Raw genomic sequence first — 13,725 nt, 5'->3', positions numbered from 1 at the left:
GACTGGGAAGGGTGGGAAGGAGAAGTAGATAGAAAAGATCTTCAAAGATCACCAAGTCCAATTTTCTAAATGCTATCGGGGAAACTGAGGCTCAAGGATGCTTACTGCCCCGGGAATGTCTGTGATGTCACCTTTATCCCCGACCAAAGCGTTCATCTGCCTCTCTCCCAGCCCATCTCTTGGGCTGCCAGAAAGGCAGCTGAGGATGGGCAAGTAGCATCTGGAACCGCTGGAACGACCCACAGCCTCCTCCTCTGAGGGCCCCGAGGGGGGAAGGAGGAGGCCTTTCAGTGAGGGAGTAAGAGAGGGAGGGCGAAAGGAAGGAAGGGGAGCCAGAGGTGGGAGTGGAAGCGGCAGCTTCGCTCGGGGCTGATTGGCTCCCAGGGCCAGCCCTCCCAAAGCGGTTTATAAGAGTTGGGGCGGCCGGGCGCCCTGCCCGCTCGCCCGCGCGCCCCAGGAGCAGCGCCCGGCTCTGAGCGCCCCACGTCGAGGCCCGCCTGGCCGCGCGCGGGCTCCGCGCCGCCTTCGGAGTTGGCCGCGGGCAGACGAGCCAGGGAGGGCAGGCGAGTGCCCGAGGCAGCGGGCCGAGCGCCATGCGCCGCGCCAGCCGAGACTACACCAAGTACCTGCGCGGCTCGGAGGAGATGGGCAGCGGCGGCGCCGGCGCCCCGCACGAGGGCCCCCTGCACGCCCCGCCGCCGCCCGCGCCGCCCGCGCCCGCCGCCGCCGCCGCCGCCGCCGCCTCCCGCTCCACGTTCGTGGCCCTCCTGGGGCTGGGGCTGGGCCAGGTCGTGTGCAGCGTCGCCCTGTTCCTCTACTTCCGAGCGCAGGTGAGTGCTCGCCTCCCAGGGGCGCGCGCGCGCGCGGCCGGGGCGCACCCACCTCGGTCCTCTCCCGCTCGCAGGGGATGGAGCCCGGGCCCCCGGCTTGGCTCCCCAGATCTTGCATATTCTGGAGGGCAAAGTGACTCCGAAAAGGGAGCGTCCGGCTCGGGGACAGCCTGGCGCGCGGCTGGGCGCACTGGCCTCTGGCCCCTGCGCGCGCACCCAGCCCCGCCGCGCGCTGAGGCTGGGCTCGCCCGGCCTCGTGCGTTTGAATTTCCCCCGGCGAGACCGCATTGGCCGCTCACCTTTTCTGGAAGTTACTGCACATTTTTCTCCTTCATACATTTCCCACTTGGAGCAAAGAATGAACTATGTCAACTTAGGGGGAAAAAAAAAATTGAGCGCCTCCAATTAGGCATCGATTTTTTTCCCTTCCTACCCATCACTGGGAGGAATTGCGTCCCTGGGGCCGGCGGCTTTGCACCGCGCGCGGCTAAGCGCGATGCGTGGGCTGCCAGCAGCTGCTGGAGCACCGAGGGGCGATGCCCAAGTCACCAGATGGACCGAATGACATAGCGCGACCAGAGAAGCCTGGTCTCGGTACCCGGGCTCCGCTCGCGCGAGGTGAAAAAAAGAGAAAGGGGCCCACGTGCCTTCTCACGAAGGTGCGCCGAGGAAGAAAGTGTGTGTGGACGCGGTGAAGTGCTCTCTCCTGACACAGCCTCGCGACAATCTAGCGAATAACCAAGCTTTTCAAAGATGAGGAAGACTGCTAGGAACTGCAGAGAGATAGTAGGAAGGAAGGGGTAAATTTGTAACATTATGCTTTCTGGTGGTTTTTGCTCTTGTGTTTTCTTGGAAATTGCAGTGCAGTTGGTTGGATTCATTCAAATATTCTTGTCTGGTGCTGTGAACTCTCTCAAAGGAAGTGGGGGGCTGACTGTGCATTTTTTTTTTTTATGGGAAAAGAGAGTTGGGTTTGGACTTCATTGGTTTTCAGATTCAAAGGTGATTACTAAACCAAACTGGATGCATCAAAACACGGCATTGCTTGGGTTGTGCGGGGTTTGACATGTGCTAGTCTTGAACTCCATTACTTGTGATCGTAGGCTTTATGTTAAATATTCATTACCCATTAATTTGCATTTTACAGACTTAGTTTGATGATCTAGTAAAACAAATGTAGACATACTCTGTGCAGTGCGTTAGGAAATCTGCATTATAATCTTTTTCTTTTGAGGAAATTTTGTTTCCTACAAAAAACAACTTTTGAGTGGTTTATTTGTGACATAGATTACACAAATCTATATGAAATTGATGGAACGTTTTTCTTTCATTGGAGTATGCTGCAGTCAAGAATGAGTGATTTATCCATTTTCCCATCCAGCATATGATTCCGTACCTCCATTTAATGCTTGCATAATTTATGCCTGTATTTCACATTGCACTATTAAACGGTATAGAATGTAAGTTAAGAATCATTTATTCAACATGCAGTGTCCATCTATTATGTGTGGGGCATGATGCCAGGTAATGAAGGGGCCTCTAACCAAAGACTTTACATTCTTAGTCAAATAAGAGAGGAGCTTTCAGAAATGGATAGAGGATGCCCTGGTTCTCTCTTTTTTGGCTGTTCTGACACCTTAGAATGAGGAATGAATGAGTTCTAGGGACCAGGGACAGCTTAGATTGGCAGGAACCATGGAAATCGGTGTGACCATTTAGGAAAGAATGACTTGCTGGGCTGTTCAGCTTCTTTGTAGGGATTCTCAGCATTAATGGTCTGGTGGGCTGAGGGCTCTGGCTTTCTGATGATCTTCATCCTAACTGAGCAGTCTTGATGTCACATCGATAATAGTGAAACATTCAACTTCTTTTTTTCCCCCAAAGTAAACATGTAAGTTAGTAAGCCTAGCTGGAAGTTTTTCACTTGGAAAATTTAATGTCATCAAATTTCTGGGTACAGTTTTCCTAAATGCCACGAAGATTGAGTTTATCCAAGACTTACGCAAAATATATTAGCCACTACTCTGAACCCAACTTTGTACTGCATTTTTGAAAGGACATCTCCTTCAGGAAAGAAGTAATAGTAGGGGCCGTGTTTTCATAGGAACACACCACTAGATATGATTGCATTTTACTGAGTGTGGTATCTGCCTTTGATACCTAAAGGAGTCCTCATCATTTACAGAGACATTCGGAAGTAGTTTCAAATAAAATGAGATGTTTGGAATTTGTTTCAAAATAACAGGTGGGGTGGGTGAGGGGACAGGGAAGTGGTTGCTTATAGATGAAACGAGATTGTCCAATCACACTGGCTCTTGTTGAAGCTCTGTGCCAGGTACCTGGACGTTCACTCTGTAATTATTTCCACTTTTACGTATGCTGGAAGCCTTCTTTCAAACATCTGGCCAAGAGAATAGATTCAGTTTGACCTGACAATGATTTAATATTTTCACTTACATTTGTTCCTTTGGATTAGAACTTAGTACCGAATAAGAGAGTTTTTTGATTTCCGCTAAAGTTTTAGGTCAGCTACTTGGGTTTTCTGAATGCATTTGAATTAGAATGAAATCATCTACTATCATGTAACATGTTTGCAGTTTACAGTGAAAAAAAAAAAAAGGAAGAAAAGAAAAGGGATCTAGTTTTATTGTTTTTGTTTAAAGGTGGTAGCTATGCAAATTATTGAGAAAAAAACAGTTCAATTTAGTTTTAAATGCATTGAGACGAATGCCCCAAATAGTGTAAAACTTATACTGACTTTAAACAAAATTTTCCCTTCTCAGCTTATGTTTAAATAGTTAAGCAGCCTCCTGAATGTTTGCAGATTGCCTGTGCCTAGATTAAAAAAAAAAAAAAAAGTACTAGATCCAGTGGAGATTGGCTTTTCCCCCACCAACCTTGCCAGAGAAAAAACAGCATGTGGCTTGTGCTATATATTTACCACATAGTATTCATACTTTGGTTTACAAAGAAAAAAAGAAAAAACCTTCTAAAATGTTGCTTTTAAATTTTATGTGTGCTTTAAAAAAAAAAAAAAGTCCATATAATCATATTCAAAGTTTAGAGTTTGGCTACAAGATAAACTTTTCAGAAAACTCAATCTCTGTTCCCTTTTAATTCCTTCCCCCAAGCCCTTAATACGCACACTAACCTCCCTGGGCTGTTTGTTACCCAAACAGGAGAGCAATCACTACCCAAAATCTGATGCAGAGATGTGTAGGCTGTCTGCTTGAAAAAAAAAACCCAGAAAACAAAGTAGCACAAATGTCAAGCATCCTGCCTCGTTTAACCCTACAAATGATTACTATTTTTTTTTTAAACTGAGTTCATGTCATATGAATTGCATTATATGATAGATGTATTCTTGAAGTCCATTTTCAGTCAGATGTTCAAGATTTACTTACTATGTTCAGTCATTTCTAGGCACAATGAATTCATTTGTAACTCAGTTTACTGTGATTTTTTTTCTTTGATGACGTTCTTCTCTATCTTCTTCTGTCATGTGTAAGTTCCTTGAAGATAAGGACTGCCTGTTTTACTTACTGCCTTATTTACAGCATCCAGCCTAGTGCCTGACATGTTGAATTTCCCGAAAAAGTTTTCAGATGATTTGCAACGCTAGAAACATACCCATTTTTAATTTGTAATGTGTAAATGATCTCATTAGTGGCTAAAATAGATGAAAAAGTATAATTGTTTCCATCCTGCAAATTCTCTATCCAGACTGCTGCGTCAGGGGATGGGTTGTTGGGGAGGTTCCATTGTTCAGTGAGGTTTGTGGAGTGTCCGGCACCAATCCCAGGCCCTGCCCTGCAGCCCCTGCAGCATCAAGACCGCAGGAGCAGAGGCCCTCATTGGCCCGTGTGTGCGTAGCTGGCCCTGCTTCCCCCCAGCATCTCTCCTCCTCCCTTTCTCCTGGGCTCCACTTTCAGGAAAGGAGAGATGCAGGAGCCCTGGAATAACAAAGATATTTGGTTCTAGGTTAAAATTAACATCTCTAACGTATGACCCTTAAGTACCCAAAATAAGTGAGTCTAGCAAAATTAATTATGCCATACTTTCATTTGGGAAAACAATTGATGACATTTTATAAATGTTTTAGCTCTAGTGTGACCTTCTGAAACAGTGGTTCCCACCTGCACCTTAGAAACACTTGGGGAGACACTCGGTTGACCCTTCCCCTTAAGGGTGTTGATTAAATTGGCCAAGGGTGGGATCTGGGCACAGACTTTTTTTTTAAGAGAGAAGAGACAAAATCTTTGCATTATATATCTTTGCATCAAGCCATAAGCCATTATTGACCATTGCAGTATTTTTGTACCAATTGATATTATTTGTGAAAAAATTGTAAAATTGGAGTCCAAGGAAATTAGGAGACATTTTAAGAGCAAACTATATTTGTACGTTTGGTATTTGAAAGCAGAACTGCTCAAACTTTAATGGGCATCAGGACCTATATGGGATCTAGTTGGAATGCAGATTCCCAGGCACTGCCCAGGGCGGGGCCTGACCTTCTGCATCTCTAACAAGCTCCCGGGGAGCCTGGGACGCTGCAGGTGTTTGGACGGTACTTGTGGCAGGGAGAGTAGCAGGGGCTGCCGCTTCTGTTGATGGCGTTTAGCTTGTCAGCAGGATGGAAGCTTAGTCAGTTTTAGGGTCCCCAGGCATTGCCCACTCATTCCAAATTGTTCCTTACTGCCGAGCCTGGCTTACCGAGCCAGCCGAAGCCTTTGCATGACTCTTCCGTCTTGAGGTCTGAACTCAATGATCCTTCGTATCAGTTGTCCAAGCTCCTCTGGTTTTGTGGGAAACTCCTTGGTATAAGTGAGCTTTAAAAAAAAAAAAAAAAAAAAAGAAGTATAGAATCGAAGAAGGCTTGCCTTACATGAAAACTCACATTTTCTGTCTCATACTAATTCTTTAAAAAAAAATAAAAAACAAACATAGGTTGCAAATAGTTTCGCTTTGTGAGTGACGCCCTTCCCGGGATTATAGATAATCCTTATATTTGCAAGAGTGGAATGACAAAATTTGTTTCAGCGGATGCTCAGTTGTTGAAAGGTGATTATTTCATTTTGCAACTCACGGATATGAAGAGGGTACGGACTCATTTATTTCTGATGGTTGGTTAATAAATCCGCACATCTTCTGATGACTTTTAGAAAGATAGACCAGGGAAAGAGAGACATGGTATGCATTGACTGGGCTTTGGTTATTGCCAACTTTTGTTATTTTTCCTTTTTTCATCTAGCCTGTACCTAATAAGCAAATGCACATGGAGTGCCTTGAATTTTTTGAGAGAAGAGGACAATAAATTAAACTGCTATTATTAAAACAGTTAGACAGCTAATTATCTCTACCCTTTACTTGGCAGTTGAAACCCCTCCTAAGGCTTGTCATAGCCACAGGAGGAGAAGGCAGATAATTCCAACAAAAGAGTAATACTTACAGAAATGCTTATTCTGGTACCTGCTTTAACCGGGTAACCAGCTAATAACTCGATGGAGATATTTTGGTTGGGACAATCCCTTACTCTACAAGAATTTTAGCATCTTTTCAACGTGTATCCATGTAGCTTGCTTCTGCCATGAGCCCCCCTCATCCCATGTGACACCATACATCACCACACTCATTCTCAGGCATCCATCCCCTGACAGACGTACCAACAAGATGTACTAGGTTAAGAAAACTGATGAAAGATTCAACAAAAAGGGAAATTATGCTTCTGGCTTCAGATTTTCTTTGAGGTTAGGAAATGGATTTCTCCTTCCCTTCTTTGGCTGATTAAAATATACATTGGTTAAGGGGAAAAGCCAGACAAACATAGCAGCTAAACATGATGTTAATTTCACCTGATTTATGTCAGCCTCATGCGAATTAGAAGCCAATGTTTTCACCAACTCAAGGGTAATTGTATTTCCTATTAATTGTTGGGGACATAAAAACTTTTGCAAGATTTTTTTGTCCTTAAGTCACACTTCATTAAATAGCAGAATGATCAATGACAACCACACTGACGTCCTCATGTTCTTCCCTCAGATGGATCCTAATAGAATATCAGAAGATGACACTCACTGCATTAATAGAATTTTCAAACTCCACGAAAACACGGACTTGCAAGATACAACTCTGGAGGGTCAAGACTCAAAATTAATACCTGATTCGTGTAAGAGAATTAAACAGGCCTTTCAAGCAGCTGTGCAGAAGGTGAGTTGACCTTGAGATTATGAACGAGTCAAGGGCCCTCACTGGCTCTCTTACGACTGAAAATTAAAACTGGCTAAGTGCTGTTGGCTTTGTTCTTTTTTTATTTTAATAGTTTGTAAAGGAGCTAATGTGAATTTTTTTTAGCAGAATTCTTTTGAAGTTGGTAATAGTTAATTATGGTGACCAGTGATATTCATGCAAATATTCTTTTCTATTCTCTTTCTTTTCTTTCTTCCTTCCTTCCTCCCTTCCTTCCTCTCTTTTCTTCCTCCCTTCCTTCCTCCCTTTTTTCTTTCTTTCTTTCTTTCTTTCTTTCTTTCTTTCTTTCTTTCTTTCTTTCTTTCTTTCTTTCTTTCTTTCTTTCTTTCTTTCTTTCTTTCTTTTCTTTCTTTCTTTCTTTCTTTTCTTTCTTTCTTAGGGATTTAAATTCACACTTGGAAAGAGGACAAGGATGGTTTGTGGTCCTCAGTGGATCAGTTTGCTAGCTTGAATCCCCTGTCTCAGAAACCATTCCCTCAGCTCACAGGATTCTCTGCTAGCTCTTTCCTTTATATTTGGTTTTGGGATGGTAGGATTCCCTATTCCACATCTGTTGACCCAGGAGAATAGCTATAGCTGGTCCACTGAGGTCATCTGAGGTCGGGGGGGAGGCAAGTAGAGCGGGAACTGATGTGGTGAGTGAGGTGGAAATTCTCTGCCCGTTTTTGCATTCCCCGGGAGAGCTGGGTGAGAAGGGAGGAGGTGGGGACAGAGGAGACTGGTGACTTCTCTTACACCGACAGCTCCAGTTGAGAAACACTGTAATAACTGCCTGTTTTACTTCCCTGGATAAAGCTGCTTGAGAATTCTGCGGCCCTGGAATTGCTTTGTTTACTGACTCCACCAAACACTGGGTAGAACCTAGTGATGCCACTGCGTGCCCATCTGTACGCATTGCATACTTACATGCCCCTCTGCATGGATTCTTGTGTCCACCCATACATTTGGGCTGTTTCTGATCATCTTAGAGGAAACTCTGAAGTCCTCAAATTCTTTAAATCTAAATTGAAGTTTAATATATATTTCAATATTTTATCTTTAATAAAATATCTGTTTCTTTTTTGAAGATTCACATATAGTGATAGCATTTTTAAAAAAGAGGCTATGTGTTGGGGGTAGAGGTAGGGTGATGCTTTGTGTAACCCTTAAAGCTGATATTTGCTATATTTCATCAAATCAAAGGTACCAGTTTTCAACTTTATTATTTTATGCATCACAAAGAAAGAAAAAAACATTCACTAAAAAATTAAACATGATCGTCATAAATTCAAGTTGCATCTCAATTTCAGTGATGCTGAAATGTAAAAACATATACATCATAGAATCAATAAAGTACATATTGCTCTAGAGCTAAAAGAGCATATTTCTTATAAATATTACATTTTCATTATGATTAGTGTGTAGGTGCTCAGCTAGCTTTATGCAGTAAATGCATATTTTAAAATTTGGGTCTAAATTTGATCTTTTTATCGTATATTGTGACTTTTGAGCTCTAGCAACAGCAGTCCCACTAGTCTAATTCATATTCTTATGTTCTATAACATTTTCTTTTTCCGCTTTTGCAAAGAACTAACTTTACTAAATAAAAAGAACAGAAAAATGGGCAACCTCAGGTTTTTCACTAGGAGAAGAAATTGGAAATTGAATGACTCATGCCGTATTTACCTCTGCCCATAGCATCTTAATTCATGTACATATTGCAGGAAAAACTGTAGGATGTGAAGTCAGATAAACTGGCTTTTGAATAAGTGTGATCTTGGGAAAGTATTTAGTATTTCTTCGCTTTGGCTTCCTTATGTTTATGATGCTCACAGTACCTCCCTAGCAGGATTGAGATTAATTTGAGATAATAGATGTAAAGGTGCTGAGGGCTGGAAATACAAGTATGCACTCGGTAAATGTTTATATGTTACTTTTACTGCCACTATTATTAATTCATTGTCATTATTGATGATTTAATCAAAGGCATATTTTTAAAGTATAGAGCAGGTTTGATCATTTTTCCAAGAGTGCATCTGAACAGTATCACACTGAAGCAAGTTGCAGAAAACCACTGTCATGTTTTTACCATCAGCAACAATTGAGTTGAGTACATACTATCCTTTAGGAAACTTCTAGGTCTATTTAAGAGAGCGTGTTCTTAAGGCATTTACAAGCTACATGTTGAGGGATAGTGCCTTAGTGGAGGAGAGAAAGCCATCACATTTGCAAGACCCTCAATTTAAAATTATCATCAAAAATCCTGATCTACGTTGGGGCAAAGGGGACCTACTGAGCTGTGTGTTGTGAAATCTAATACTCAATTTGATGTATTTTTTAAATTGAGGTATCATTGATTTACAATATTGTGTTAGTTTCAGGTGTACAGCAAAGTGACTCAGCTTTCTTTTTTCAGATTATATTCCATTATAGGTTATTATAAGATATTGGATATAATTCTCTGTGCTATACAGTAAATCCTTTTTGCTTATCTGTCTTATGTATAGTAGTTTATATCTGTTAATCCCATACTCTTAATTTGTCACTCTTTCTCTCCCTTTCCCCTTTGGTAACTGTAAGTTTGTGTTCTGTCTGTGAGTTTGTTTCTGTTTTGCATGTAGATTCATTTGTATTATTTTCTAGATTCCACCTATCAGTGATATATTTAAAAAAGAATGAAATATTGCCATTTGCAGCAACATGGATGGGCCTAGAGAATATTATTCTTAGTGAAGTGAAGTCAGGCATAGAAAGACAGATTCTAATTCCTTTTTTATTGTTTTGTTCTATGTTTTATTTTCATTAGTCTGCCTTTTATCGTCTTAACTCCCAAATACTGAGTAATCTATCTATAGGCAACATTTACATGCATTAGAGATGATCTGTTAGTTCAAAACTGAACCACTAATTAAGGTAATTCTGGTTAAGTAAATGATCACCTCCTAATTTTCTGTTTAGCTCAATCCATATTTTATCTCCTTACCATGAAAAAAGAGGTAAACTTTCAATTTCACTGGTGTCTTGGTTCTTAAACATTATACTTTAGGTTGCTTCTGGAAGAATAAATATGCAAGATCTGCCAAGATAATTTTGAAAATAAGTAATATTAAGAAGAACAGACACCATTAACAGTTAGTTATGAGAATGCAAGGATGAGTCATCTTAAAAGTGAAAGGAGAAAAACATTCTCATCTCACAGATACTGAGAAGGGATTGACAGAATTTTGCACTTATTTCTGATGTCTGAAATCCACTAGTAAATAGCACGACTTGGATTCTTGATGTTATCCTAAATAGCTCAAACTAAAAGTCAGCTAATGATGAAAAAGAGGAGCAATTCTCTCAATATTAGGAACACATCAAAGATGCCCACTGTCCCCATGTTATTTAACATTGTTCAGCACATGCGATTACATGTGAGAATGAAATAAAATATATAAAAGGTGGAACTTGCACGTGATATGATTGTGTACTTGGGAAAATTCAAAACAACGGAAAGGCTACAAGCAAAATACACCAGTTTGTGAAAGTTAATAGGTAGTGATCACTAGCTGTCCTTATTTCAAATAACAATTAGAAAATAGGAATGAAAGATTTTATTCACAACTTTTAAAAAGCCCTAAAAATTAGCTTCACGAGGAATGTACAAAGCTTATGGAAATAAAACTAGAAAACTCTACAGAGGCATTTAAAATAGGATTGGATAATGTAAAGACGGAAATACACAAAGTCATACCCACGAAAGAGAACGAACACCTTAGAGAAGCCCTCATTGTGTGCTGTGAATGTCTATGTGTATATAATTTAATATAAAAGTATTTTGAATAAATGGGCAGAGTTTGAATTATTCAAAAATGATACTGGGACAGTTTGTTTGCTATTTAAAAAAAAAAAAAGTGATATCCTGAGTGAAAATAAATCCCAGATGGAGAGAGATGGCCAATTATCTGCTCCCCGGCCGTTCTGTGCCTTCTGCTGCCTCAGTGAACGTTCTGCCCCTCCCTGTCCCATCAGGACTTCCCCGGTCATTGTCCCGTTTCCTTTAAGCTTCCTAAGTGACTGTCTACAGTAGAGGATGACAAACCATTGTGTACTGAAAGATGCTGATGAATAAAAATGACAGAATTTTCATTATTTTATTTTATCTAAAAAAATTTTTTAGAACTGTTTTTTGTGCAACTTTATTTATTTATTTAGAGAGGAAGGGAACTAGGTTTACTGATTTATTTTTAGATGGAGGTGCTGGGAATTGAACCTAGGACCTCATGCATGCTAAGCACCCACTCTACCACGGAGCTATCCCCTCCCTACAGAATTTTCACCATTTTAAGAGTCTGTTGGAGACCAGGTGCCTTGTTCCCGACGAGTAAGACTATGAGAGATTCAGTACCTGACAAGCCAGAAGGAGAAAGATTGGTGGGCAGACAAGCATAGTCAACTGCTCTTATTAAAGACACCCTGTTTTGATGATTACTAATAGATTAGTGTGACTCACAATATGAGTAGAACTTTATTTTATTAATTTCACATTTTTTGGTCGCTCTGTAGGATTTTACCTGTTATTCCTGAGTAACTATTACACCCAGGTCATTCTTTTTAAAGAATAAGAGCTTGTCACATTCTACCGTTGTGTGTTTGGAGGTAGAAGGTGCCGTTTCTTCTCCCAGCCCAGGGGATCTTGAGGAAGGAGACACGCTTTATCCACAGTCTTATGACTGGAATCAAACAATGTTTATCAAGGGCTAGGCACTTTGCTATAACCTCTCCTAGCACCGAGGATTTACGCTTCTCTTATCTTAGCCAAATAATGATTTGCCAAATGTGTTGTCCTGATGAGGATTATTGGTTAGTGTGGCATTCTGCATATCTTGCCAAAATCATCAGATTTCTCATTTCTCGTGCTGATGCTAAAAATAGGATGGAGGTACCAGGCATTCATAAGGAGGTTTGTGTCTTAGTTTTAGTTCTAATATAGATATTGGGTGAACCCGTAAAACACAATTACATTTGTGGCTGCTGTCATTATTGAGAGATCAACCCATCCAGTGGTAACAAACACTAGACATAGCACAATATCACATTCTGTGTGTGCAGAAAGTGATGTTTACCCAGCCCGACTTTGGTCAGACAAGTAATGCTGTTTTATCCTCCCTTTTTTTTTGTTTGTGGCTGGGTTTTCTTGGCTCTTTTTCCTCTTTAGCACAGAACACTGAAAGCCTCTTAGTGATCTAGCCCCACCAACCACAATTTACAGTCTATCATAACAGTCTGTGACAATAAAGAAAACACTGGTACAAATACGGTGTCCGATTTATAAAGCAATTCCTGTTCCAGCTTTGGCAGCCCCTCTGGCCCCTGCCATCCTGAGGAGTGAGGTGGGGAGCTCAGGCCTGAGCCGGGCACTTGGCCCTCAGACCTCCGGCCAGGCTTAGCGGGAAGCCATCTGTTTATTCACTGTTTATACATCCTGAGCCCTGAGGGCTGAGACTCGACTTGATGTCAGCATGCCCGGTTGTTGATTTCACCTTGGGTACCTGTTTGTGAAAAACTTCCCGAAACTGACTTTTATAAGTGTCTGAGGGTAACAACAAGGTCCTACTCTATAGCGCAGGGAACTATATTCAATAGCTTGTAATAGCCTGTAATGGAAACAAATCTGAAAGAGAATATATGTGTGTGTGTGTGTGTGTGTGTGTGTGTAACTGAGTTACTACGCTGTACACCAGAAACTAACACAACACTGTAAATCAACTATACTTCAGTTAAAAAAATAAACATTAAAGCCATGAAAAAAAAAAAGTCTGAAAGGGTGATGTGGAGGAGAGAGATCAATATAGAAGTCATACCAGTCACCTTGCTGTTGTGACCAGAGACCCGTCACTCAGTGAACCAAGTAAGATAGAAGGTTTTTCGCTCGCGTGCACCAATCCAGAGGTGGCAGTTCAGGGCTGGCAGAGAGGCCCCCCCCCCCTCCTCAACAGGTACCTTCCGCTGATGGTCCAAGTTGGCGTCTACGTTTGTTATCATTTCCAGACAGAGGGAAGGGAGAGAGAAAAAGTGAAGGCAAGACCTGGAAGTTGAGACGTCATCACCTCTAGTAGCATCTTATTGGCTGGAACTTGCTCATAAGATGACACTTCGATGCAAAGTAGGCTACACCCTCCAGCTGAAGGGGGTCGCCTATAACTAATCGGAAGGAGAGGATGGATTCCAGGAGCACAACGAGTGGTCTCCAATATTCACTAAACCCTGTTTAGGAAGGAAAATGGGCTCCCTATGTGAGCAAGAGTTAACTCTATGTACACACAAGTCTATGAAAAATTGACGTGGTCAAGATTGTATTTTATAAAAGTTAAAGCACTTTAGGATTACGCAGATCCCAGGAGACAGAGAAATTTAAAAGTAGATTTAACAGCATGCATCTTTTCGAGGAACTTTCACAGGCTGGTTTAGTCATATGCATCTGTGATCTTTGAATCAGCCTTGCTTCTCGCTTGCACAGTTTTTAGTCGGTTTTGTGGATTCAAGGGTATTAATGTAAAACCAGAAAGCTAGTCAGATGAAGTGATTGTCTTCTCCACATGCAAAGCTGATTCCTTAGAATTCCAATGTCAGTGACTGCAAGAAGCCTTGTAAGAACGAAAGTAGGTAAGAAATCAATTAAAACTTA

At 41.5% G+C, this 13,725-nt stretch overlaps 1 protein-coding gene across 1 annotated transcript in view; it reads left to right on the top strand.

Moving 5' to 3' along the window:
- Positions 1-430: 430 nt before the first annotated feature.
- Positions 431-13,725, top strand: part of TNFSF11 (TNF superfamily member 11) — a 33,166-nt gene continuing 19,871 nt past the window's right edge. Inside the window, exons 1-2 of the mRNA XM_074378227.1 lie at positions 431-830; positions 6,870-7,037. Coding sequence (XP_074234328.1) covers positions 594-830; positions 6,870-7,037 — 405 coding nt within the window. The 5' untranslated portion in view covers positions 431-593. The remainder of the gene's footprint in view (positions 831-6,869; positions 7,038-13,725) is intronic.

The sequence above is a fragment of the Camelus bactrianus genome, chromosome 14 (assembly GCF_048773025.1).
Source record: "Camelus bactrianus isolate YW-2024 breed Bactrian camel chromosome 14, ASM4877302v1, whole genome shotgun sequence".
Lineage (NCBI taxonomy): Eukaryota > Metazoa > Chordata > Mammalia > Artiodactyla > Camelidae > Camelus > Camelus bactrianus.
The sequence above is the reverse complement of the archived record's forward strand: the minus strand, read 5'-3'. Positions and strand labels throughout refer to the sequence as shown.